At 39.3% G+C, this 26874-nt stretch overlaps 3 protein-coding genes across 4 annotated transcripts; 2 read left to right on the top strand and 1 right to left on the bottom strand.

The window, feature by feature from the left end:
* The first annotated feature begins 2031 nt into the window (after positions 1-2031).
* six5 (SIX homeobox 5) lies at positions 2032-9752 on the top strand. Its single transcript, XM_038306367.1, has 3 exons — positions 2032-2764; positions 4505-5922; positions 7762-9752. Exons 1-3 carry the CDS (start codon positions 2079-2081, stop codon positions 8445-8447), a joined length of 2790 nt encoding a protein of 929 aa, XP_038162295.1. The 5' UTR covers positions 2032-2078; the 3' UTR covers positions 8448-9752.
* Positions 9753-15863: 6111 nt separating this feature from the next.
* Positions 15864-19186, top strand: six9 (SIX homeobox 9). The gene is made up of 3 exons (XM_038306399.1): positions 15864-16473; positions 17470-17630; positions 18944-19186. The coding sequence occupies exons 1-3, from the start codon at positions 16090-16092 to the stop codon at positions 19089-19091; spliced, it is 693 nt and encodes a 230-aa protein (XP_038162327.1). The 5' UTR covers positions 15864-16089; the 3' UTR covers positions 19092-19186.
* A 40-nt stretch (positions 19187-19226) lies between these two features.
* qpctla (glutaminyl-peptide cyclotransferase-like a) lies at positions 19227-25669 on the bottom strand. 2 transcript variants are annotated; one of them, XM_038306398.1, is made up of 8 exons: positions 25566-25669; positions 24935-25453; positions 22739-22885; positions 22365-22658; positions 21877-22038; positions 20865-20964; positions 20669-20785; positions 19227-19904 (listed from the first exon to the last, which is right to left on the bottom strand). In XM_038306398.1, the coding sequence occupies exons 2-8, from the start codon at positions 25154-25156 to the stop codon at positions 19759-19761; spliced, it is 1188 nt and encodes a 395-aa protein (XP_038162326.1). In that variant the 5' UTR covers positions 25157-25453; positions 25566-25669; the 3' UTR covers positions 19227-19758. The 2 variants fall into 2 exon arrangements, with proteins under 2 accessions (XP_038162326.1, XP_038162325.1); XM_038306397.1 differs by having other exon boundaries at positions 24935-25617.
* Positions 25670-26874: the final 1205 nt, after the last annotated feature.

Raw genomic sequence — 26874 nt, 5'->3', positions numbered from 1 at the left:
ACATGTAATTAATCATCTGCGACTTTAGGGGGCGCTTTTTATACTCTCTACTGAGAGTCTTATATTTTTACCCCATAAAACAGATGTAGCTACTGGAACCTAAGTTAAAGGACTTCAGTTAGGGTTGAGAAGTATTTATTTATTGGTCAATTCCAAAATGCGACCCCAATATTAGATACACTGATCCCTCCGGCCCTGCTGTCCTAATGAGCACTGACAGCACAATGTGAAGCAACTACTGTATAGCACAAACTAAGTTGTGGAAAGTTACAAAATAAGGGATATTTTCATTAGTTTTATCTGAGATTTTTTTTTGCAGAAAAGAGAAATTGCTAAAATTTCAGATAATCATTTCAATTTCAAATATAAGATTAAGAACTTATTTTTTTCGGTTTCAGTTACAGTTTTTGAAATTTAAAAATACAAGATTAAAAAAAATGTTTGGATCCTGTACCTTTTAACCCCATTCACTATTACTGCATAGATTATGGTGGCAGGAAAATGAAGGGGCTAAGAAAAGAACCTCATTACCCTGCATCTGTGAAGTGAATGTTTGCATTCCTTTTGTTGAAAATCCAGATGCAGGGCTCCATAGATCTTATTACATTGTGATAACAAGTATTGATAGCCATCTTTAGGGTAAGGTTTCAGGAAAAACTCTTCATATGGTAATTCATTTACCCGTACAATATAAAAATGCATTTGACATTACTAATAATTATCAGCTGCAAAAATAATCTGGAACACATACCGTACCTGTAGATCTACCTCTGTATGAACAGAGTAAGGAAAATCTTCCTCACTTATATCAAAAACATTAAAATATTCATTTGTTTTAAGTATTTTATCGAACTGAAAAAAAAATAGACGATAAGAAACTAAAGTATTCTATTGTACCGTTTGTGGTTGTGCTTGGGCAGCTTCTTCACTGGTGAAGGCCTGTCCTGTAAACCAACCCAACAAATAAAGAAATGTCTTGGTTGATGTTGGAGACTGGTTGCAAAATCTTGAAATTTTAAAGTGTGTTATTAAATATTTGTTGTGCAGATAACTTATCCCTGTCTCTTCCAGTGGAATATGTTTTAGGATTAAAAGACTCCTCAGGGGAATTGTTTTTCCACTTTGTATTAAACTGCATATTTTTATTTGCATTCTTACTGTTTCTTGTGTGTAGAATTAGAAAAGAAAAATACATAACAAATACTTCTAAATAATACTATTGTGCATTTATTTAAAAAATATGGCAGACTCAGCATTGTAAAAGCTTTAATTCTGGGGTAATTTTGAAACAAAAACATTAACCCATTTTTTTCTGTTAGTCATAGTGCTATGGCTTAGGAGCTATCAGAATTGTGTGATTTTTGGAATATATATATGTAATATGTATACATTTTAATATATATTTTATATATACCTATATATATATATATAATATGTATAAATATTTCTATTTCTCAGTCATACTTTTCTAACATATATATATATATATATATATATATATATATATATATATATATATATATATATATATATATATATATATATATATATATATATATATATATATATATATATATATATATATATATATATATAGAGAGAGAGAGAGAGAGAGAGAGAGAGAGAGAGAGAGAGAGTTATATGTGTATATATTTATATTATTTTTATTTGTTTTATATATATATATATTTTTTTTTTTTTTTTTTTTTTTTTTTTTTTTTTTTTTTCATTTTTTCGGTCATCTCTTTCTAATAGCGCCCTGGCCAACTGCCCGGTGCAAAAAAATCAAAAACTGACTGTAAGTTTAATTTACCTTATTTTATTGTAACAATTGCTGAGCGTTTGAGACAAGAGGCCTACTGAGAGACTTTCACACTCTTCTGGAGATAATGCGAGCTTTACAGTCAAATGATATATGAATGATTAAGATTTTTAACCCAGCCATTGATTCAGGGGCGTGTCAGCTCATGGCTTGGAGGCACATTAAAGATGGAAAAACGCAGCTCTGTAGAAAGAGGGAGGAGAGAGAGAGACGGGGAGGAGGAACTACTAGTGGAAAAAAAAAAGTTAAAGTGAAAATGGCTTCCTTGTCTTTAGAGTCTACAGAACAATCTGACAATAGCCCAGAAGATCCGTCAGTAGCCGAGTCCAAAGAAGACAAAGAAAGCTCTCATGTTTCGGAACATTTGCTCCAAAGTTTCCAGAAGTCGGCCCTGAGTTTCTCCACAGACCAGGTTTCATGCCTGTGCGAGGCCCTTCTGCAGGCGGGTAATGTGGATCGCCTGTGGAGCTTTCTCTCCACCATACCTCCTTCGTCCGAGCTGCTACGTGGCAACGAGACGCTGCTGAAGGCCCAGGCGCTGGTGGCTTTCCATCGGGAGGAGTTCAAGGAGCTGTACGCCATCCTGGAGAGCCATGACTTCCACCCGTCTAACCATGGGTTCCTGCAGGACCTGTACCTCAAAGCCCGCTACAAGGAGGCAGAGAGGTCCCGGGGCCGCAGCCTGGGCGCAGTGGACAAATACCGGCTCAGGAAGAAGTTCCCCCTGCCTAAAACCATCTGGGACGGAGAGGAGACGGTTTACTGCTTCAAGGAGAAGTCCCGGAACGCTCTGAAGGAATGCTACAAAAGCAACAGGTACCCCACTCCGGACGAGAAGAAAAACCTGGCCAAAGTAACCGGACTGTCCCTCACGCAAGTCAGCAACTGGTTCAAGAACCGCAGGCAGAGGGACAGGACCCCGTCCGGGACCCACAGCAAAAGGCAAGCATTGCATGCATGTGCGCGCCTTAACCTGCGCACAGAAACGCTGCGATCTGAAACTGCTCCCTTTGTTTGCAAGTCAATCAAACTTATGAAGGCTCTAAACACTTGAAGGAAAAAAAGTGCATCACGTCTAAAGCATGCAGAAAAACATCATTGCGAGTTAGGAAGGGATTTATTAAAGATGATGGGCGGTAGCTGACTTTGTCACACATCTGAAACCTAACGCATGTTGATTTGTTATGAAATGTGAGATCCAGATGGGCCCACAATGGCTCAAGTTTCCTGAAACCCTGCACTGCACTGCCGCCTCCAGAGCTTAGGGGACAGGGGTTGGTGAGGGTGGAAAACTGAAACAGAAGGAAAAACCTGCAGCAACAGGCCAAGCAGCCTGATATCACAATTTTGTTATTATAACAGGAAGTATAAATCAGGGTGATGTGAATATTAAATTTACCACACAGTTTTACCTTAAAAGAGACAGATAAAAGTAAAGTGATATAAAGGTTGTATTTATTTAACAAACATTTCGGATGCAGTGTTATAAAAGTTGAAATTCTGTGGTAATTTATGACACTAGATTTACCCTAAAACACAAATCCGTGGCTTGAAATGCAAAAAGGACATTACGATAACCCAGGTAAACAATCCTCAGTAAGAATATGTAGCCAAACATATTTTTAAATGACTTATATCCACCAATAAAGGGCATTATTTCAAGTTTCAGCTTACAACCAAAATGCATCTTCACTGACTAGAAGTCATTGATGTTTTGGAGTCACAAAGCAAGAGTGCCAACTTTGAATTGATGGGGAATTTGTGGAGGGAGCCAAAGATTAGATAATTGCACTGAGTCATTCCAACTTTTAAAGGACTAAAATGTCCAAATAAAAGCATAGGTACCTGAGAACATTTATAAAGTAACTGCTTGTTTGGTTCGTGTTTAAAAAAAGAGGGAAAAAAATCCTCCTCTTCAGTTGATTTAAATAGATTTCATCTAATGCTCTGGATATTTCCGGGTTTATATTGGGAAAAAAATCCAGATTCTAGCCAACTTTTACTGGAAAGAAGTGCCTTTATTGTGTGGTATAATTCATTTGCACACAGTGTGTGCAATCTTAGATTTAATGCATTTGATGAACAGGGGCAAAACCAGATATTGTTTAATACCATCTGCCTTCCTGATTGAGGGGAAATTGGCCAATTCCTGGCAGAATATGTCTTGTTTTTACAACCACTGTTTCTCAAAGCGGGGGTGTTCTGTTTGTGCAGAGATAAAGCAGAGCATGGAGGGCTTATCTTACCCCACCTCAGGGCCTGTGGTGGTCAGTCCAAATGTAGTGGATCTGGGTCGTAAAGCTCCACAAATGACCTAATATCAGGCCATGAAAGGGTTTTAGGAGTCTGACTCCCCCCTTCTTGCACAGAGGAATGCTTTGCTTGGTTGGTTATTGTAGAGGTGGTTAACCCTACTGGTGAAAGTTTAACAAGTTTCCATTTGGTTGAGAACAGAAGTATCCGCTCCAAAACTACTTAAAACAATAAATTAATACAGTTGCAATAATTCATTTTGCATTTAATGTCTTGAAGCATTTCAATAGATATAATAAAGTTTAACGCTTTAATCTAAAACGTCAAATCTTCTTTCTTGCACCTATTATTTTCTAAATTACACTTGAATTAAATTAGGCGGAAGGATTTTATGTTTGCATTTTATCATATATCCATCTTTGTTTCCAGCGAGTCAGATGGGAACCACAGCACTGAGGACGAGGCGATGGACGAAGCCGCCGACAAACCAGAGGAGCCAACAAGCTCCACCACCTCCATCATCTCTGTCTCTGCGGTCCCCTGCAGCACGGGGGGGCAGCTTATCCTCAATGGCTCCAGCGGCTTCCTGGCAGCTTCACAGCCGTTGCTGCTGAACGGAAACTCCCTGATCTCCAGTGCCGGGGCTGGTGTCATAATCAACGGGCTGAGTCTAGGTGACTGCCAGACGGTCACGCTGAGCCCTGTTGCAGCCAGCTCTCCTCTAATCCTGAACGGGGCTCAGGTCATAACCAAACCCGGAGTCAGCACGCAGCAGCACCAAGCGGCCTCTTCTAGAGCAGAACAGGAAGCGTCTGCTGTGGAGACCAAGACGGTTGTTCTGAGCACTAATGGCGTTCAAGCTCCAGAACCTTCCACCATAATTTCTCCTCCACTTCAAACCAAAATAAAAAGTGACAGCGACATGGATTTTATGACCAGTTGCAATTCAGAGGGAGGCAGCCAGACAGTATCCCCATCCTCTTCGTCTTTATCGCCCTCCCCTCCAGCTCTGTCTTCTTCAACCAGTCTTCCATCGCTTGTTCTAACCCAAAACCCTCAAGACCAAGAGTCTGTCTCCCTCCCAGCTTCTCTGCCCTCCTCAGGCTTGGTTATCTCCAACTCTGCCAGTCAGCAGGGACCTTGGCCCTCACAGTTAACACCTTCTACAGTTTCTTCTATCCACTCCACCCCTCACATCATCTCTTTGCCCCAAGTTGTGCCTTCAATCCACTGTGCACCAGTCTCCCAACTGGTCCAGAGCTCTACAGGAGCCCAATGCCCTCAGCTAGTCCCAGTATCCCCACTCACCTCAGTGGCTCCACAGTTTCAAAGCCCTCACACTCAAAACATAGGTAGCAGACCGCAAGAGCAGCAGCAAGAGCCCCCAACAACTATATCTGAATCTGCTGCTGCTGTAGCTTCTGTTCCACAGCTTAACAACACTACCCTCCAGCACATAAACCCCACCCCCATCAAAGTTCAGCCTCCACAGGTTCTCTCCTTGTCTTCTCCTACACCAGGAGTCCCAGTGTCTCAAGCAAAAGGCAGTCCCTCTGCTCAGTTAGCCTCACTTTCAATGCCTCAGCTGGTTCCCGTCTCCTCCATCCAAACCTCCCCCAACTTCTCTTTCCCCCAGGTGGTGCCAGCCAGCCCGGCACTCTCCATCCCCTCTGCTGGTGTGCCCTTGCAGATCTTGGCTTCATCCCCTGGATCCGCAGGGCCTCCACAGAGCCCGCTCAGGATAAACCAGCTGAGTCAGATACAGAGAGTTGGGAACTCGACCAGCGTGGCCCCGGCTGTACAGCTCCTGAACCCTGGGATCATTCAGCTACCTTCTCCTTCCACAGGTAAAACATAACATCCAATTTGTTCATTAGGAGAAATAAAAACAGACTGATCAACTCAATTCTTTGATAGTTTCCCGATAAAGATTCATTAAATGTATTTTGGATTAGGTTAAAAAAGCAGGAATGTAAGATGAACTTGAAAGTACCTAAAGTTTGGAACATATTGAAGTATTTACACTGATGGACGTCACACAAATTGTTTAAACTGCTATGATTAATTACAGAACCATGTAAAGGTATTTATACAACTTGACCATTAATGGTTTGTGGGGAACATTCTGTGATTGACAAACACAAAGTAGTACATAAAACAAATTATACTTCATAGTAAAACCTGGAACTTTTTATTATTTGTGTGTGTGTGTGTATGTAATATATATATATATATATATATATATATATATATATATATATATATATATATATATATATATACACACTACCGTTCAAAAGTTTGTCACCCAAATGATTTTGTGTTTTCCTGAAAAGTAGCACTTATTCACCACCATACGTTAGACATTGACAAGGTTAGAAATAAGGATTTATATTTGAATCGTTCATTTGCAGCAATTACAGCATTGCAGACCTTTGGCATTCTAGCTGTTAATTTGTTGAGGTAATCTGGAGAAACTGCACCCCACGCTTCCAGAAGCAGCTCCCACAAGTTGGATTGGTTGGATGGGTACTTCTTGCGTACCATACGGTCAAGCTGCTCCCACAACAGCTCAATGGGGTTTATAAGGACATTTCAATGTGTCCCCAAACTTTTGAACGGTAGTGTGTGTGTATATATATATATATATATATATATATATATACACAAACACCAGACTATATTCTGAAAAAATTTAACAATTTGCCAGCCCATAAAGACAGCTCTCCATCTAACCTCTATAACAATAAATGAAGAGGCAGCCAAGAGGCCCCTCGTATCTATCTCTGGAGGAGCTGTGGAGATCTGCAGCTCAGGTGGGTGACTAGATGATGAGCTCTGTGTAAATCTGACCTCCCTGGAAGAAAGGGATTGCCACAATTAAGCAACAGGAGGTCTCATTTAACAGCTTTATGATTTTTCTTTTGCCCCAATTTCATGTAAAAAAACATTTCAAATACGTGCAAGAATAAGCTTTAAGTGGATTTTTTCTGGCCAGCATGCATAACGCTGTGTGGCAGAAAACCTGAAACTACACATGACCATAAACATGCCATTCCCATGGTGAATGATGCCGGTGGCTGTGTCATGCTATTTCAGGTGGTCAGAGAGGCTCCTAGACATTCAGCCAGATCTACAGCCGCATGTTTTAAATCACAGATTTTTCACGTGTTGAACGGCTCAGTTAAAGTCCAGAGCTGAATAAAATCTAAAATTTTAATTTCCGAAAGTTTTACAAACCTTAGATGTACTTTAAAGGAGGGACAGAAATATCAGTCCTTAAATGTGCAGAATTGGTAATACGGCATCATGTTGAGGTCTGAATGCAAGTTAGGTCACTTTTTAGACTTTAATTTGTGAAATATGCCCTAACTTATTAACTTATGTATAATATTTCTTCAAATGCAAAATTATGCTCTGCTTTGTGTTTGTCTATCACACATAAAACCCTACGCTACACTAGGCTGTAATATGACAAAATATGACTTAAGTGCAAATGTGAAGGTTTTTGTCAACAACTGCAGATAAAGAGAAAATTAAAATATTTTGAAAAACAATGACAAAGATTAATTAGTCCATCCTTTAATAACCAGCTTCAGTAGAGTGACTAGCATCTTTTACATACTTCCAAAATAAAGAAAATGATGCACTGACTGGTTTTCGTTGCATGTGGCTCGTCGCTGCAGGGAACGTCGTTCTCGGTGGAAGCCCATACCTGAGTGTGCAGCAGGGGAAGCTGATCCTGACAATCCCAGCAGGGATCCAGCTCACCAGTTTACCCCTAAAACCAGTCCAAGAAGCATCCACTGTCTCTGCAAACGGAGTGGCTGGACTTCTGAGTCCCTCCACTCCTCCTGTGGCCTGCCAGCCTCCACACAGCTCAGGCTCAAACTCCGGTGGACTAGCAGCTCCCCCTTTGAACTTCATCAGCTCCTCGCCTCTGCTCTGTGCTCCTGACACCACCAGCATCACCACCAGCCAGCCGCCGGTAGTCTCCACCTCTCCCACGCTAGACCAGTCCGTTACCATGACGACACAAAGTGCGCTTACTCCAGAGAGCATGCTGGCCCTTGGCCCCATGTACAGCGGAGTAGCACCGAGCATCCAGCTGTCCCAGCCGGCATGGAACCCCGTCTCCCTCTCCACCTCAGCCAGTCTGACCCTGTTTGACATGCGTGGGAAGGGAGAGCTACCTGTAGACCCCGCTTTATTAGGTCTACCCGGAGGAGAGTCGCTCCTGCTGGGGAGCTCATCTCTTGGAAGGGAAGATGAAACCAGCTCTCCACTGAGGGACCCGGATGAGATGGATGGGGAGCAGAAGATTCTCACCCAGCTCCAATCAGTCCCTGTGGATGAAGACTTGGGTTTGTAGTTCTGTTAAAACTGTTGGCAATTCTCCATACTGTCCTGTTGCTATTCATGACCCGATGTGGTAATTTAGTAAAATAAGAAAAACGTCCTGAAACCATCGTAGACCTGATTGGCACTTTTTAGAAAAGTTCTTTGCAGTTTTTGTAGTTCCAGCTGGAGCATTGCATATACCTCTCATGGACATCAGTACAATATTTGCTTTGGGAATTTAAAGATTTACTCAAACCATTCTTTTTTTTTTCTTTTTTTCTTTAAGGTCTGAATGATTTAAACACAAGAAACTTCAGTGAGTTATAAAAATTTATTATTTATTGAGGATTTTCCCTTTAACTAGCTGTATTACTTCATCCTCTTTGTGCAATGAACCACTAACAAAACGGCCCATAGCATGATGTTTCTAACATGCTTTGCAGTTGGCAGTGTGTCCCTTGGTTTGAAGATCTCAGCTTTAAATTTGTGTTGTCCAAGGAGGTAGCTAGATGTTATAGTTGGGTTTTTATTTATTTTTTGCTAATTTTCTTTTAAATCTTTACCAGTTTTGTGTTGTTTAAGAGAGACTTTTATATATTTGACTGAATTTTTGAAAACACTGTACCAACTGTCTAGCCTTTAGGTGGGAGTATCATGCCGTTGGAGTGTTTATTCAGTGTTGGTGGAGCAGTGTGCAAAGTGGATGTAGAAATAAAGCTGGAGATTCTTTAAATCCACCTAAAGTCAACAGTAAGATGAGAGATCCTCATCCTAAGGATGCTCCATAATGGTTTTCAATATACTTGGGTAAAACTAAGCAATGGTTTTAAATATAAAATTAAAATAAAAGTTTTTTTTAGCAGATCTTCATGCATTTTCACACATCTAGGTAAAAATTCCACGCTTAAAATACAGTTTTATTCTGTTTTTATAAACATCGAAAGTATAATTCAAATATGCCATTATTAAAACGTTTTTTAAGGCTCTAAAAGCCTTTCAGACAGAAAATTATATTGTTTTTTAATCATGATTTGAATTTTAGAATCCAGACACGGTTAGCTCGTTTTGTAGCACTAAACCAGATTTTCACTCAGGAGACTGAAACGGAAATTCATAAATTGAGTATTTCTAAACATTTACCTGGAATTTTTTTTTTTTTTCTTCTGAATTTTGAGGGAATGTTTGTCCTTTTCACCCACATCTTTTTAATTCCTCCTTAACCCTTTATAGGGCATTCAGTGAAAGATTTTAAACATCTAAATTTCAAGCAAAGAGTACACTGCAAAAAAATGAAATCTAAGTAAGTCAGTTTTTCTTAAAATAAGTGCATTTTTTCTTAAACTGAGCAGATAAGTGAGATACTTTGCAAATGGAATAAGAAAATGTAAAATAAGGGGGAAAAAATGCAGTCTCCTATTTCAAGAGCATAATATCAAATAATCTGATTTTAATGATAAGAATTGTCCTTCAGCTGGGAGATTTCTTTATTTACCTACTCAAATTAAGGGTAAATACACTTATTTTCACATATTTAAAGATAATTTTTGTAGTGTGTTATTGAAATCCAGGGCAAGACCTTATTACCTTTGTAACGTCCAAAAAATGTGTATATTTTGATTGCATAAATGAATGTCAACGTAATTACAAGAAACGCCAACTTGACCGTATATATTAAGAAAAATAACAAAAGTGCTTCTATTAGAAATTCAATAAAAACACAGAGAGTAAAATAAATGGCACTCCATTTGTAAGGGGTATGCAAGTGATCAAAAATGGTAACATGCCCTATAAAGGGTTACCGTAACTAAACTAATTTACACAGAGATACCTTGGATTACTCTGACCTACATAGACGTTCCTCTAAACTACCTTTTTTCTGAGTTTTTGCTGGAGAAAAAAGCAGCACCATAAGAGGAGAGTATTTAATAAAGTGAATGCATTGTTTCAATGTTTCTACAGCCAAAAAAAAGAATTTCTGGACTTTTACTATTCTTAATCTACCAGTACTCTAGGGGCCGGATTTATCAAGATCCAATTTTGCGTGCAGTAATTTGCGCTCGCAAACTGGAATTTTGCGCGAGGGGCTGAACCATGGTTTGCGGGTGATTTAACAAGAGTGATTGCGTAACTGATGGCAGGTGCAAAACTGTTGGAGACGCCCTATTTAAATGATGGTTTTGCGCGTTTTGTGGTTTGCGGCAAAGTAGTTTGTACAAACTAGTGCATTAAGAAATTTAAATCTTACAGTGACCCCCAACAACAACAAAAAAATAATTATATATATATATACACTATATTGCCAAAAGTATTTGCTCACCCATCCAAATTATTGGAATCAGGTGTTCCAATCACTTCCATGGCCACAGGTGTATAAATTCAAGCACCTAGGCATGCAGACTGTTTTTACAAACATTTGTGAAAGAATGGGTCGCTCTCAGGAGCTCAGTGAATTCCAGCGTGGAACTGTGATAGGATGCCACCTGTGCAACAAATCCAGTCGTGAAATTTCCTCGCTCCTAAATATTCCACAGTCAACTGTCAGCTGTATTATAAGAAAATGGAAGTGTTTGGGAACGACAGCAACTCAGCCACGAAGTGGTAGGCCACGTAAACTGACGGAGCGGGGTCAGCGGATGCTGACGCGCATAGTGCGAAGAGGTCGCCAACTTTCTGCAGAGTCAATCACTACAGACCTCCAAACTTCATGTGGCCTTCAGATTAGCTCAAGAACAGTGCGCAGAGAGCTTCATGGAATGGGTTTCCATGGTCGAGCAGCTGCATCCAAGCCATACATCACCAAGTGCAATGCAAAGCGTCGGATGCGGTGGTGTAAAGCACGCCGCCACTGGACTCTAGAGCAGTGGAGACGCGTTCTCTGGAGTGACGAATCGCGCTTCTCCATCTGGCAATCTGATGGACGGGTCTGGGTTTGGCGGTTGCCAGGAGAACGGTACTTGTCTGACTGCATTGTGCCAAGTGTAAAGTTTGTTGGAGGGGGGATTATGGTGTGGGGTTGTTTTTCAGGAGCTGGGCTTGGCCCCTTAGTTCCAGTGAAAGGAACTCTGAATGCTTCAGCATACCAAGACATTTTGGACAATTCCATGCTCCCAACTTTGTGGGAACAGTTTGGAGCTGGCCCCTTCCTCTTCCAACATGACTGTGCACCAGTGCACAAAGCAAGGTCCATAAAGACATGGATGACAGAGTCTGGTGTGGATGAACTTGACTGGCCTGCACAGAGTCCTGACCTCAACCCGATAGAACACCTTTGGGATGAATTAGAGCGGAGACTGAGAGCCAGGCCTTCTCGTCCAACATCAGTGTGCGACCTCACAAATGCGCTTCTGGAAGAATGGTCAAAAATTCCCATAAACACACTCCTAAACCTTGTGGACAGCCTTCCCAGAAGAGTTGAAGCTGTTCTAGCTGCAAAGGGTGGACCGACGTCATATTGAACCCTATGGATTAGGAACGGGATGTCACTTAAGCTCATATGTGAGTCAAGGCAGGTGAGCAAATACTTTTGGCAATATAGTGTATATATATATATATATATATATATATATATATATATAGATAGATAGATAGATAGATAGATAGAAAAAACTTTGGCAACCTTTATTCCCTAAGGTGGTATGTGCTGCAGTAAAAAAAAAAACAAAACAAAAAAACAGGTGTTTTGTATTGGCCTGTGACTGTGGATGAGATCCCCGCAGCATTTGGCACGTTGCTCCACAGGCGCAGGGGGAGAACCCCGACCCCGTCGGACAGCACTTCTAAAAAAGGAGATCCCAGCTCTCGCTGCAACCGTACGCTGGAATGACCCAGATGCAAAAAAGTGCAACGTTGCAAGGAGTTTTGTGATATCTGGTATTGCGTGGGTCCTCCTTGTGGTTGGCTCCAAATCCATTCGGAGTTCCCCCAACAGCTCCAAAATGGCAATGCTGGATAAACGATATGTTTTGATGATCGTTTCCTCGTTCATTCCAAAAATATTCACACGGAGTGAAAAAATGCGTTCACTGCGTCTCCTTGCTTCATTTCCATGTTTCCTTCTTGCGACAATAACCGCTGCCATGTGTGCGCAATTACGCATACAGACCATTTGCACCTTCTTTTGAAACGTGTTAAATATAGAGTCAGATACCGTTAGCAAAATTGCTTTCAGGTTTAATAAATCACTTTGCGAGTGCTAAATTAATATATTTACATGTTCTCCTCCCACAAGACGCACTTTTGCGTGTAAACGCCCCATATTGCATATTCATTGCAGAAAAAGTACTAAATGGATAAGAGGCGCTATTTAGCACGTTTTAAAGACCAAATCCTTTTAGCACGCTGTTGATAGATCAGTTTGTACATTTTTTAGCGTGCGCAGTGAAATAGCTCACGTTTTTATACACGCAAACCTTTGATAGATCCGGCCCTAGGAGTTCAATCTTTATGCTTCTTTATTTCATAATTGCAAGGGACACACAACAGTATTTTATATATATATATATATATATATATATATATATATATATATATATATATATATATATAAGTTACAGAGGCAGGCTTAACATGTACAGATCCGTTATAGGTTGAGTTAGGTTTGGAAAAAAGCAAAAGAGGAGTTAAAAAGGTTTTAAAGTAATGGGTTCTAACTCTATGCAATATATATGTAGCTCTTTATAGGACACTACACCGCACAACGGCTGGGTCAAAAAGCCGAGACACTTGGGAGATGAAATGAAGCCTTGAGGTGAATTACACTAAAGTGATTGCTCTGATTGTGAGATTCCTCATCAAATGCAGCCAAAGTCTCAGTCTGTCGATACTGATAAGTGCCTTATTTTAAATTGTTTTTTTTAAAGATGTTTTGTTCTAGTTACACCATTTTGTATGACTTATATGTGGCCGGCCAGAATTTTGGACTTCTTAAGAATGCCCACATTTCTACATAAGTTTGACCCTCTGTGAATTGCTGTGATACTTTATTTGCATGGTCATTGCTTTTTTTTTTTTTTTTTTTTGTATATTTTGCACATTTCATTCATGTTGTTTACGGTAGGCTGCCGTTCTATCGTGATCATGGCTGGACTTGTTTATCTGAAGCTCCTTTAGATTTAAACTCTGAACCGAACAGGCCTTCTGCAGTCAGAACGCTGGTAGCCATCAATCTTTTGGTCGTTTACGGTACAAAAATGTACGTTTAATCTCAAAAGTGTCCACTCCTCTGTTAGAATGACTGGTTTTTGTGACTTAAACGATTAAGAGCATCATGAATCGTTCCAAAGCCAGACGTGTGCACACCCTTAAACCAGAACTTTAACCAGGTTTGGATTCTGTTTTTTCTCTTTATCTTATACAATGTTTCCAAACACCTTATAAAAGTTGTCAGTAGAGTCAATGGAAAAAATATTAAACCATCCTTATTTTCTTTAGTATTTTGTTAATTTTAATAAGGGTACAAGTAAAGGTACATTTGTTTAGATGAAGATGCTGATAACATTTAAAAGCTGATATTTAGCCATTGTTGTACCAAACCAATTTATGGTGTTCTGTTTTTTCTTTACTGTCTTGGTCACATAACACACACAGGAGTTAGTATATGATTGCAGAAACATTGTTTTTGATGAGAAAGGTGGTACTCATACTCTTACTAGTCTTCCCCTCCTTTTCCAGACCTGGTTGGGGGCCGATTTCATCACCATAGATGAGGGTAGAAACTTAGAACGACCGGTAAATCGAGAGCTTTGCTTTTTGGTGCAGCGTTCGCATTATAGCAGCCGCACCGATCCATTTATCATCGATGATAAAGGTGGTTAACTTTATTTTTTCCATGATGGTATATGATCCAGTTTAGCTAACTGTATTGTGGGTGTTCCACAAGGCTCTGTATTAGACCTTTTTTTTTTATTATTGACTTTATTTCAATTAACTCTGTGTCTCCACCTTAAGACGATCTACAGATACATACAGGTTAAACAATTAAGCATTATATGCTAAATTAAAGTTGCAACGTCCAGGCTAAAGGTTGTGTAACACATTGGCTTGATCAGTTGCACTTGAACCTACTCTTTAACTAAAACATAACTTTGATCTTTGTAGCCTTTAAACTGTGGCTTTAGTTAAAAGATAAAAGTGGGCGTATGAAAGGGAAGAAATCCTGCAGAGATGCTTGAACAGATTTAGGGGTTTATTGTTATCAGGTTTGTATCAGGGTCAATTTCAGCTTGGAGTGTGGGTTTATTTTCAGCTTCCTCCTGTCACATGTCAAAGTGAACCAGAGCAAGCACTTAAGATTTAAGATTAGTTCTACCTACTGATCTGCATGCTTGTTTATTAATGTGTGCCATCAGGCTTTAGTTCAAAGCAGAGATGGGGGATCAGGAGTCAGCAAGTCATCTCTATGTCATGTATTCTGCCCAGCGACTGAACCAGGTGAGTCCAATCTGCACAGGTTAGTTCACTTTACATTGGACTAACCTGGTTCAGTGGCTGGGCAGAACAAACACATGACTTGTTGACTCCAGATCCCCAATCTCTGGTTCAAAGGAGTGGCCAGTATGACTAGAAAGTTACTTTAATTCCGTCCATTTACCCAAAATGTTATTATGGAAACAAAGCTTTAGTTTAAGGGTGTCCAATCATCCAACCAGGATTTAATAATTCTTACAAAATTATAGAAATGATTTACTTTTTAAGTTGCAAGCAATCGCTTATAAAAGAAATGACAAAAGTATTTATGATGCTGCTTCTTTTAGGACATAAAAACCAAGCATTTTAACAGGGATGTACACTTCGAAAAGCCAGTGTAGACTTCAGTATTGCCTATAGTTACAGTAGTAACCTGTGTTTTGTTTTTGGTCTGTTTGTCTGTTTTGTACATTTAACCTATTTAATTGCATGTACCAGTCAGTTCCTAGTTTAAAGTGAAGACTTACGGAAACGGTGCATATAGGAAAACTCAGATTAGAGACTTTGACTTTATTCTGAGGTCATTAACTCTATTTCATCCCACTGTTGACCTACAGATGGTGGAAACAGGGATGTGTTTTTTTTGTTTTTTGTTGTTTTCATATACCAAAGCATGCTTCTTGTTCTTTTTTGCCTTGGTCATTTTCTTGTGCTACCTGTAGCCTAACCTTCACAACTCTATATTTAACCAAAGATTTTGTGTTGAACTCTACATTTTAAAAAGGGAGATGTCCGTCTTTACATGTTCTTCCTGTTTTTGTACTCAAATGCATTCTATTTTTTATATTACATGATACTGTAATAAACTGCATTTATTAAAAAAAAAACTTGTTTGTCTGCTTCCTCTTGCTTGGAGCTGTGGGTCACTATGAATGCTTGTTTGTTAAGGGATTTTGCCTCTAATTTGTCAACAAAATTTTATTCAAATGCATTCGTTGTGAGGGAGCTTCAGTCTGCTTCTCTGGTGAGTTCAGCAGCAGAACTTCAAAATATGAGCAAAGGTGTGCCGGCTCATGTTTGCACAAGAGATGAGGGGATCTCTGGTGTGTTATTATAACCCTGATGGGCTCAGGTTTCCCGTGCGAGGGTATGATGATGTTCAGTGCCAACGCACATGCAGGTTAATTTAGTTTTGTTTCATCTGTAAAGATCCATAGAGGCTTCAGCTCTCAGAGGAGTAGACTGTAGAGGCGCTTTCTTTCGGAGGGATGATCTTCACAGCGGAGCAGATCATTTGTGTCTGTGAGGTTCTGCTGCAGGGTGGTAGCATGGATCGTCTTGCCAGCTTCCTCTGCACTCTTCCTCCCTCTTCTTCTTCATGCCTTGCGGAGCTGGAAAGCGTCCTGAGAGCCAAGGCGGCGGTGGCCTTTCACCAAGGGCGCTTCTCAGATCTCTACACCCTGCTGGAGGGCTTCCCCTTCTCCCCACGCAGCCACCCGTTCCTGCAGGAGCTCTGGCTGCAAGCTCACTACGCCGAGGCCGAGAGGCAGAGGGGTCGGCCCCTGGGGGCCGTGGGGAAGTATCGGGTTAGGAGGAAGTTTCCTTTACCCCACACTATCTGGGATGGAGAGGAGACCAGTTACTGTTTCAAGGTAGGATTACTTTTCTCAGCACTTAAACTAGTTTATTCAAACACTCACAGATTAACCTGGACACTTAATTACTTTCTATACTTTATACATCAAATCAACCTTGGTTTTAATGGTTGTGACATAAAATTTAGAGGGGCTTAAAATGTATTAAGTGTATTTTTTCCAGATGAAAACCACTGAAGTATTTACCCCCCCCCCCCGCCTTGGTGCTTTTATATGCAATCATAGCTGCCCTTGTCTTAGGTTTCCCTCCTATTATGCACATCTGGAGGATGATAGTTTTGCTCTCTCATTGTTGCAAAATAACTTCAGCTCAATCAGATCAGACAACAGAGGCAATTTTCAATTCACCATGGGGCCATGGGATGGTTTATTTGTCCCGCTTATAATAGGTTTACCTCTGACCTGGTCTCTAAACCCCTTAGAAATTACGCCTTATTCTTTCTTTTAGCAACACAATGCTTTTTGGTCAATCTTTCATCAATAGTAGATTGCGCAAAACTAATTGTTACTCTGTCCACAGATTCTTGCTCCTTTAGGCATTTTTCTGTGTGTATTTTGACAGATGTGCAGTTCTTCCATTCTTTTCATTTTCAAGTGATGGATTGAATGGTGCTCGGAGATATTCAAATATTGGTATCGTTTTGTAACCTAACTCCGTTTAAAACCTTATACCTGACCTGCCTGCTGTGCTTCTTGTTCTGCACGATCCTGTTTCTGTTTGTTAATGATGTTCTCTAACACAGCCCTGAGTGCTTTTGGAGAACATCTGGATTATTACTGAGGATAATTTACATCAAGTCATCGCTTTAGGCTGTCAGTTTTAAGGATTTCTTTTAGGGCTATTGGTTTCAGGGAGCTGAATATGACTCATTTTTAAAAAGCTTTGAAAGCCAAAGTGTTTTAATATTTCCACTGATGATGTGAGGGACTCATAAGATAAAAGACGGTTGACTTATAAACAGTTAATCATCGTTTTTGTTCTCTTTAAAACAGGAGAAATCCCGCAGCGTGCTGAGGGAGTGGTACCACAGAAAGCCATATCCTTCCACCAGAGAGAAGAAGGAGCTGGCAGCGGCCACTGGTCTCACGTCCACTCAGGTCAGCAACTGGTTCAAGAACCGCCGGCAGAGAGACCGAAGCACCGAGATTTCCAGGTCAGTGAGACCACGGCTGCTGGTTGGAAACTGTTTACTTTTATTTACTTAAAGCATCTTGGGATGAAAATGTTTTATTTTCTTTTTTTTATACTGCAACTTAAAGTGAGAGCTTTTGTTACTCAATGTAGAATTATGAAACAAATGCAAAAGAAAATTATGAATTTCCAGCTCAAAATTGCCTAATTATCTCATGCTTGTGACTTAATAAAAAATATAAATAAAATAAAACGTAATCTCTTACTAACTTCTAATTACTGACTTAATTTATTGCAGCCTCAAATCTCTAAAGTTTTTTATTCCTTGACTCATTTAAAAACTTACTGTATATCTCACACGGTAATTAAAACTTTGTATCTGCAAATTCAGATTTAGAGATCTCCGTTAAGTTTTACTGTTTATTACAATAGTTTAATCACTTTATTATAAATTTCTATCTTATAAATTTGCGCCGCCATTACAGGGCGAAAATCTTACCATATGTTTAACAACAAAGTTTATATTTCTGATATTACTGTTAATTGATGAAGACTTTGTATCATTTGTATTATCACATAAAACATGCCCTTTCCGCTATATCAGAAAATATGACAGTATTTCAACATTGTCTTTATATCTCAATAATGAAATACTTTCCTTAAAAGACTTTGCTTCAAAACCTTTGACATTAAAATTTACACAAAACATTTTAAAACATTAAATCATATATATATATATATATATATATATATATATATATATATATATTTAATAAAAAACAATCCCTCATAAATTTTCAATCCTTTTTTTGTTTTTTTGAAGACTTTAAATCCTATAACTTTACCGTACATCTTTAAAATTGGATTAATTTTTAATGCATTTGGCAACAAATTTCTTATTTTGATGCACACAATGTTAAAATCATGGGATTTACCGGTAATATTTTTATTCTTTTAGCTCATAACAATGAATGTATTTCTCCCAAGTTCATACTATATCTGATCCTTTGATAAACCTTTAATCCCATAGCTGTGACATTATGACTTTATATCTCAGTATTAATACTTTTAAACTAACTCATGACAAGCTACATGAGTTTGCTTTTAAATGAAGGCAATTATCTTCCACAGAAACTGACCTTTTACCTTCAACAGAGTATTTGATCAGCATCCTGTTCTATTACATATCTTAGATGTTACACATTTACTGTGTTATATTAGCATCATTTCTTTAATCCAATCAAGTTAACTGTTGTGTTTAACGATAACAGCGCCCCCATGTGGTAAAATCGGGTCATGAGACCATTTTTTTGTAAAACCTGTTTCTCGTTCCAGTTTCCGAACTCCACTTGCTGGAGGGCCTTCAGGAGAAATGTCTGACCATGAAGGTTCTCCTCAAAGCAGACCTCTGCCTCGGAGACGCCGCCCCTCACCCCCACGCTTGTATCACCCTCCTCTTCATCACTTGTGCCAAGAATATTAGAATTGTATTGAATTACAAAGCAAAACCCAGGACTTGCCTTAAACCAAACACGAGACAATAATCAGGAAGAATGGGTTTCGTACATAAAAGGGGGGGGGGGGGGGGGGTTTAGACAAGAGGTTCAGAACAAAACTGGTGAATTAAGCAGAATTATTTCACATGAGCAAATGTAACTTCTTGACTTCGAACTCCTTGAGGAAATAAATAAAATGGATCTGACCGCTGCTGACGGCCTAAGCTTGAGTGAAACACTAATATAGGAGTTTAACAGTAAAGTCCTTGTAAATGTTAAATAGCGCACCTAAAATCAGCAGCTGAGAAAGATCTTCAATGATCTGAAGGTATGTTTGGGGGGAACGGAGGAGCTCCCCAACTTTTACCTCCTTCTCAGATGACGTTCACAGTAGGTCATTCAAAGTGCATCTTCTTCCAATTCACAGGGTAAGCTGCTGGTAAAGTTACTAGGGCTCCTTCCACTGAGACGTCAAAACTGTTTCTATTTACTTCAAATGAGATTTAGAGAAATTGTCAGTCATGCAATATGTGAAGCTGATGCTGACCAAGGATAAGGCTGTAGTTTCTCATGATTTTAATGTGATCAAAGGCTTCCTCTGTAGCTGGTTCTTCTTCCAAACTCCTGCTGGGATCTACATTAGAGGCTTTTAGCTCAGAGGCCCAGGTACTCTGCCAGGAACACGGCCATGATCTTAGTGAGGTTCTCTACGGTTGGATGGTGCATGTTCTCCTCCGTGTCGTCCAGTGTGTGCCAGAACTGAGGGAAGGGAGTGGGGATTATGTGCAACACCGGTACACCTGGAAGAAATGGATTGAAAGATAAAGAGGATGAAGGAGGGGTCACGTGTAAACAGCAGCTGCAATGCTTCCTAGGTTACAATGTCACTGCATCAAACTCGCCCTAAAGCTCATACTGATCTACTTGTTTGGGAGCTTTGGCCTAGTGGATCAGAGCAGCGCGCTTACACTCTGAGAAGGTTACAAGTACCATGTTCGATCCCCAGAGCCACCACTTTGGGTTCCTGAGCAAAAAAACTTAACCCCTGATTAACCACTCAATGGCAGCCCTCTGCTCCCCAAGGGAAAGGGTTAAAATGCCATTGTCCCCATTGTGGGACAATTAAGGGATTTACATTTATTAAAAATTGACTATTCTGCCTTCAACTTTGCTTATACACCTGGATTTTACCCAAAGGTTACTGTTCTGAGTTTTTTTGGAACCCCGATTTTATTATTTAGGGATGGAATATATAGATAAGCTGAGAGGCTGAAGCCACAGACTCTTAAATAAGGTTTTTCTCTTAGACAAAAGAAAAACTATATAAACGATTCAAAGTTTTCTTAGCTAACAGATGCATGTTTTTTAAAAGACGTAAATCTCTGTGTTTTACCAAAAGAAAAATTAACACATATATGTTTTATATTTGGGCAGATTTTAAAATTAAAAGGAGCTGCAGTAGTAAAACACCCAGTTATGTCCAACGACCAGTGGCTACATAGAAATGGGGTTTATACCCAAGTTTATACAGACAAAGGATCTGTTGGTTGTTCCTGTGCCTCACCTCTGTGAAGGAAAGGGATGTGGTCGTCTTGAACAGGACCAAGGTACACGTCCTTCCTAAAGTATGTTTGCTCTGAGGGGTGAGACACCAGGAGACCGAGGCGATGGAGCCTTTTCTCTGAGAGTGAAGGCAAAGTTCAGATGAACAACAGGGCGAAAATTCACCATTGATGATAAACGGAAAAGCCTGTACCCACCTGCAGAGATCAGGCGGTCAAACCATCGAGCTGTGTTGTCAAAATGATTTGCAATCAATGGATCAGGACCCCCGAGCAGGTCTAACAGCACGAAAAGGTCCTGAGGATGAAAACACAAGTCAAAGAAAGGAGGATGTTTGTTTTTAATGATTACCCAGATCACCGCAAACAGAAGGCAATTTGATCATGTGTTTCTTCTAAAAGGGTCTGATGATCCAAATCAGCAAAGCTCTCTTATATTAAGTTAATTTATACATTAGTTTAATATCTCATCATAATTCAATTTTCTTCTATTCTTGCAGATAAGTTTTAAACTTTGCTTTGAATCTAATGCTGTAGAGATGTTTGCAGAAATAAAGAATCTTATCAAACATTTATTTTCCATCTTTATCTTCCCCTGGAAAACACTTCAAATTTCATGCTTTTTCTCTAAAGCATAGAAACACTGCAGATAGACTTTTTATTTTTTTATTGTTTGCTTTATCTCACCTGTAAGGACTAGAATACACAAGAAAAATGATCTTAGACGGATTCAATCATCTAATGTATTTTCCTTACATTATGCCATAATTAGACAAAATGCAACTTCTTTAACTCGTCAGCTATAAGCTTGAAGTGCTGAGGTTAAACCCTAAAGCACAAAGGTGAAGAGCAAAGCAACCACCTCCCTTCCAACTCTCTCTCTAAAGTCGACACATTTGTAGTTTTGATATTTGAGCTTAGAAGTGTTACCAAGGTATCATATAGCTCTGAACCTCAGCCGGTATCAGCTCCTTATTAAATATTCAGCAGGATTCTTTGCTGCAGGGCTTTAAGTTTTACCTGAAAACACCTCGGATATTTGACTGCTTTTAGCAGTTTCAACAGAATATGTTATTAAAATCTGCTTCTGAAAAGACTTTCCATAAAAAAATACGATTATATTTTTTGTACAATTTATTTTCTCTATGCTGAGCTAATAAGAGATAAAAGAATGAATCCAGCTGCTTGTTTTATGTTTCTTTGCCCTCACCACGGCCTGCAGAGTGGTGGCCTGAGGGGAGGCGGCAGGGTGGGGTGTTTTGGCCATGAGTTCGGCCAGGTGGCGAGAGCCGTACAGTGAGTCCGTGTCCGTCCATTCTTCAAACGATTCCTCGCCGTCAAAAAACACAAGCTGGAGGGTGACTGGGAGTTTCTAGGAAAAGTATAAGACGGTTAGTTTACAATGCAGCTGAGGTCATCTTTTCGTTCCTGCAGATTCTATTCCTGGAGCTCCAAAGTACAGTTCATTACAGAGATACTGCTGTATACTTAGGATGGGAACTAGAGTCAGCATTTTCTGCACACTGCAGCCATGCAGGCAGAGAGGCGAAACAAGGGTGTAAAGGGAATGAAAGGCACAGAGAAGACTATGGTCAGCATCTTTATGCTTAAAATTAAGAAAAGCCTTTAAAAAACAGTAAAAATAATCTCAGTTTTAGACTTCTATAATTCCATTAATGCAGAATAAAAGACAAATACCTGCTGTTTAAAAGATTTGAGCTGTGTGTCCAGAGAAGCAGCCAGCTCCAGAATCATAGCACAGGGAACAGCAGAGTCGCTGGCTCCCAAAAACATCTTCCCTGGGGCCTGCGGGTCTGGAGGGAGGATTTTTGAGTCATAATGGCAGGCCAGGAGGAGCCTCCGAGGGGCTGTGGGGTCCAGGACGGCAATAACATTTGTAAAGGTGACTTGACCACGAGGAGTGGGAGACTGGAAAGAGTCCAGGTCAATGGCCCAGCCAGCCGACAGCGAGGACAGGGTGGACGCGATGTGCTGAAGCAGAGGAGAGAGTTAAAGATAAAGAGACGGTGCTTAAAAAAGCAGCTAGATGTGATCTGTAATAAATCACACACCTGCTGTACAGCCAGGCTTCCTCGTGTCCCTGGGAGCCTCTCTATCAGGATCGGCTGCAGGTGAGTCTCCCACAAACGAGCGGAGTCGACTAAAGAGGCCAGGCGGCGGATCTGGGCTGCAGAGGCTTTACTGGGTTTGTGGGAAAGCTGTGGAACACAAGACTCTTAAAAACACTCACCTTCATTATAAACTATTATTTTCTTTATACGGTTATTCTGTTCCTTTACACTGAAACTATTCTACCCGTTCATGTGTTGCAAGATTTGTATTTCAACTGATCTAAATGATAAAAAAAGATAAACATTCTATGAGAAACCAACAGAATGACCAGTGCCTGTTAATGTTTTACAACCACTGTAGCTCAGTTAGATTGGAATAGGCAACATAGTAAATACTTAGAATGTAAAAATGCACAGACTGATTGTTAGTTTATTACTCAAATCATTGATCATCAAGATGAGTTTGATGCAACACTACAACGGCAATAACCTGTACAATGTATAACCTATGCAATAACCTGCTTTTCTATATCTGACACCCAGTGCAATAACTGAATATAAAAATATAAATATTCATGTAAACAACCAGCACAATAACCCTTTATAAGGATACTACTATAATAATAAAAAAAAAAAAAACGTAATGGAAGCACTGCATATACTGTATATATCCCATCCACCTTTTTCTTCCTTTGGCACCTTCTTCTCCTTTCACTGTTTCAGCTGATGTAACGAGTACATTTTTCTGCACTGTGAGATCAATAAAGTCAATCAATCAATGAGCTTGATTTATTACTTTGTACTAACTATTTTGTATAAATGAAATCCCGGGACCTCAACTAAATAAAAGTAATAAAATAATCTCACAGCTTTTCCGTATTTAAAGATATCCTGACATTTAACTGACTCAGTAAATGCAGGTATGAAGTAAAACTGATGGTGAAATATCCAGAGGCGTAGCTAGAAAATTTTCATAAGGATGGAGAGGCAATAACCAATGCACACTGAGGGGTGGTCAATCTACACTGTTCCAAAAGGAACAACCACAACATCCATATTTTCTAAATAAAGACTAACTATACTTTCCCACAGCCTTTTCCTAACAAATAGACGCATATATTTAAACATCTGTGCTAACTAATTAAAGGTGTAGCGGACAAAATCTCTGCGGCGAAAATCTTCTCCATTGTCATTACTTACCTACTTTTACCAAAAATTGATCTGAATAAAAAAATATATATTTATAAGTACTAATATCTATAATAAATGGGTTTTAAAGTTATTATTAAAGTAGTAATTTATCTAAGATTTAACGGCAGACTCCTAGATGACTTGCAGAGACATAATTTTCTCTTTACCTCATATAACACAAAAATACAGTTCTGAAAAGAGCATGAATTCTTTATATATCAACTTTAATGTTAGTATTTTGCTGTGCATAAACATGGTTTTTACAGGAATGAGTAACTCTAATTTAATGCTCTTTTAATGCTCTTAGAAATCATTTTAATGCCATCGACAAGTACCCATGACTCTCATATATACATGTATAAAACAAGGCAAAATCCTGCATCATCTTTACCATCGACAGGCTGCAGCCATGTCCCTAATTCCTCGTTTTCCAAACACTTTTGTTGGAATTTGCATTTTCCTATTCTGTAGCTTTTTCACCGCCTAGAGCTTCGTTTTCTGAAAATACGGCTTTACGACTAACAGTTCGGCGCAAACATGCGCAAGCAGTTAAATCTGACGAAATAGTTTTTTAAATAAAGCATTTTAAATGCCACAAAAATCCCTTTAATGAATTTTAATGCAAATTAAGGCCTTACTTAAAACAATTATAATTCAATGACTTTTAATGACCCGCGAAAACACTGATAAACACAGCCTTTTAGTTGTCGATATATGAAAAATTCTAATGTTTAATAAGTTTTAACATTCCTCTTGTAAGTATTACTGCTGCCACCATGGGCGAAAAAAATGGTAGGGGTGGCCACTGATTAGCTGAGGGTGGAAATGGCCACCCCTGGCCCCCCATCTAGCTCCGCCACTGGAAACATCCAGATTGTTACAGGTGAATCAGTAGACTTGACAATGGAGATTGGATTAGAATAGTTGAATAAAAAAAATAAAAATAACTTTTAAATGTAACCAAACAATGATGTGAGGCTTGCTAAATAATCCATTATATCTCACCCTGTCCTTCACCAGATCCACAGCTGGCAGGCGGCTCACGTGTCCGCTGGAGGTGTCATTAACCAGGTAAACACTCAGCACCACCGCCAGCACCAGAACACCGAGCAGACCCACGATCAGGACCCGGGCTCTGAGGATCCGCCCCCGCTCACAGCCGGGGAGCGAGCCGCCTCCGTTGCTCTGCGGTAGAGTCTTGTTGTTCCTGCGGCTGGACCTGGGCATGGCTGCTGGGTGGGGGTGTTCCGCCTGAAGAGCAGAAAAGTTACAGCTACGTGTCCAAAGCTGGGGGTTTGTGGAGCGATGCAGGACGGTGATTCACACAGGAAGCGACATTTGCAGATGCTTGATTCAACATATCGATCCAGGATTAGCCGCTGAAGCTCTGCTGGCTGCCTTTGATTAATCCTCAGAAGCCATTCATCACATTAGATCTGTTTAATTTATTTTATCTTATCAGGCTTCCATCTTCATCTGGAGCGCTGCAGCTTTTCCCCTCATGTCCGTATGAAGACGCAAATACTAAGAATGTGGAAGAAGAACATCATCATACTTATTAGAACAAAATTTAAGCGACAAAAAACAAAACAAAAACAAATTTAAAGCTCCCTGGTTAATAGATAAGCTAAACAACCTAAACAAGTTGCACTTCTTCTAGGCCTTGATTCAGAAGTATCCTGTAGGAGCGCCATCTAGCGGACATTCTTTGCTTCTTCTTCTTCTTTTCTATTATGGCGGATCGCAAGGAACTTTAAGGTGCATACCGCCACCTACTGTACATTCGTGTGTAGCAACATTACTGTACAACAAAGTATTTTTTTTAATTTTGTATATAAATAAATAATTATTTACTTAATCAGTGAATATATTTTATATTTCATTAATTTCCCAATATTCTTTTAAGACTCCATTGTTGGCCTGTCCTTCCAACCATCCTTCTCAATTTCTCCCTATCATGTTCATAAGTTTTAAAGTTCATCACTACATGTTCTACATTTTCTTTTTCTCCACATCCTTCACCTTTATCATTATTTTTCCTCCATATTGAATATAATTTGTCATTTAAATAGGTATGACCCACTCTTAATCTGATGATTATTACTTCTTCCCTTCTGTTTCTCTCATTAATGATTCTATTTTATTCTTGTACCTTATATAATCCTCTTCCTTTCTTATCTTCATTCCATCTCTTTTGCCATTTTTCCATTTCTTTACTCTTAATAAATGATTTACCTTCCCCTTTCCCAAAAGGAATTGTAATTGTTATTGTTTCCTCTAAAGCCCTTTTTGCCAGTATATCTGCCTTATCATTGCCTTTTACATACATTCTTTGCTATAGAGGGATCTTCCTTTCAAAGAGAGGAGTTGTGATACTCTACCGCCATCTAGTGGGGAGAATTGTAGCTCAAGACCAGATTTTAGAAAGAATCCACAGTTTATTTATACAGCACGAATTGACAAGAAAATATCATCTTAAAGTACGTTTTTAAACAAAAATGTCTAAATATACAGACATATATTAGATGCATCTTGTTTATAGTTGGATGTGTGTATATATCATATGAATATCATATAAAACTAACTGGAGCGTGTAACAAAAGTAATTTCCCTCTGGGATTATTAAAGTATTTCTGATTCTGATTCTGAACATTAGTTAAAGCACAATGCTGTCAAATGTAGTTTGTTATAAAGATCTAGAAAAAGTTATCTTGCTAAAGAAGAAAATCAAATAATCAATTTAAGGCAACCAATCTGTCATGCAGATTAAGTGTGTGGCAACAGTGGGAAGAAACAACTCCCTTTCAACAAGACCCTCTGCCATAGAACACATACAGTTTTTCAAATGTCTGTACTCAAGTTATGAGGTGACTACCTCATCAATGCTGTACATCCCAAACAATACAACTTTTTACTGTTTTATTTTACATAAAAATATATATCTA

This window comes from Cyprinodon tularosa, unplaced genomic scaffold, assembly GCF_016077235.1.
Source record: "Cyprinodon tularosa strain WSP-4 unplaced genomic scaffold, ASM1607723v1 ctg58, whole genome shotgun sequence".
Taxonomy (NCBI): domain Eukaryota; kingdom Metazoa; phylum Chordata; class Actinopteri; order Cyprinodontiformes; family Cyprinodontidae; genus Cyprinodon; species Cyprinodon tularosa.
Note: the sequence above shows the minus strand (reverse complement) of the source record. Positions and strands in the feature narration are given on the sequence as shown.

Coding starts and splice junctions, on each gene's coding strand:
- six9 (XM_038306399.1), top strand. CDS start 16,090: ATGATCTTCACAGCGGAGCAGATCATTTGTGTCTGTGAGGTTCTGCTG. Junction 16,474..17,469: donor AGACCAGTTACTGTTTCAAG/GTAGGATTACTT, acceptor TCTTTAAAACAG/GAGAAATCCCGCAGCGTGCT. Junction 17,631..18,943: donor CGAAGCACCGAGATTTCCAG/GTCAGTGAGACC, acceptor TTCTCGTTCCAG/TTTCCGAACTCCACTTGCTG.
- six5 (XM_038306367.1), top strand. CDS start 2,079: ATGGCTTCCTTGTCTTTAGAGTCTACAGAACAATCTGACAATAGCCCA. Junction 2,765..4,504: donor TCCGGGACCCACAGCAAAAG/GCAAGCATTGCA, acceptor CTTTGTTTCCAG/CGAGTCAGATGGGAACCACA. Junction 5,923..7,761: donor GCTACCTTCTCCTTCCACAG/GTAAAACATAAC, acceptor TCGTCGCTGCAG/GGAACGTCGTTCTCGGTGGA.
- qpctla (XM_038306398.1), bottom strand. CDS start 25,156: ATGCCCAGGTCCAGCCGCAGGAACAACAAGACTCTACCGCAGAGCAAC. Junction 22,039..22,364: donor TCAAATCTTTTAAACAGCAG/GTATTTGTCTTT, acceptor TACTTTTCCTAG/AAACTCCCAGTCACCCTCCA. Junction 20,786..20,864: donor TGACCGCCTGATCTCTGCAG/GTGGGTACAGGC, acceptor CTTCACTCTCAG/AGAAAAGGCTCCATCGCCTC.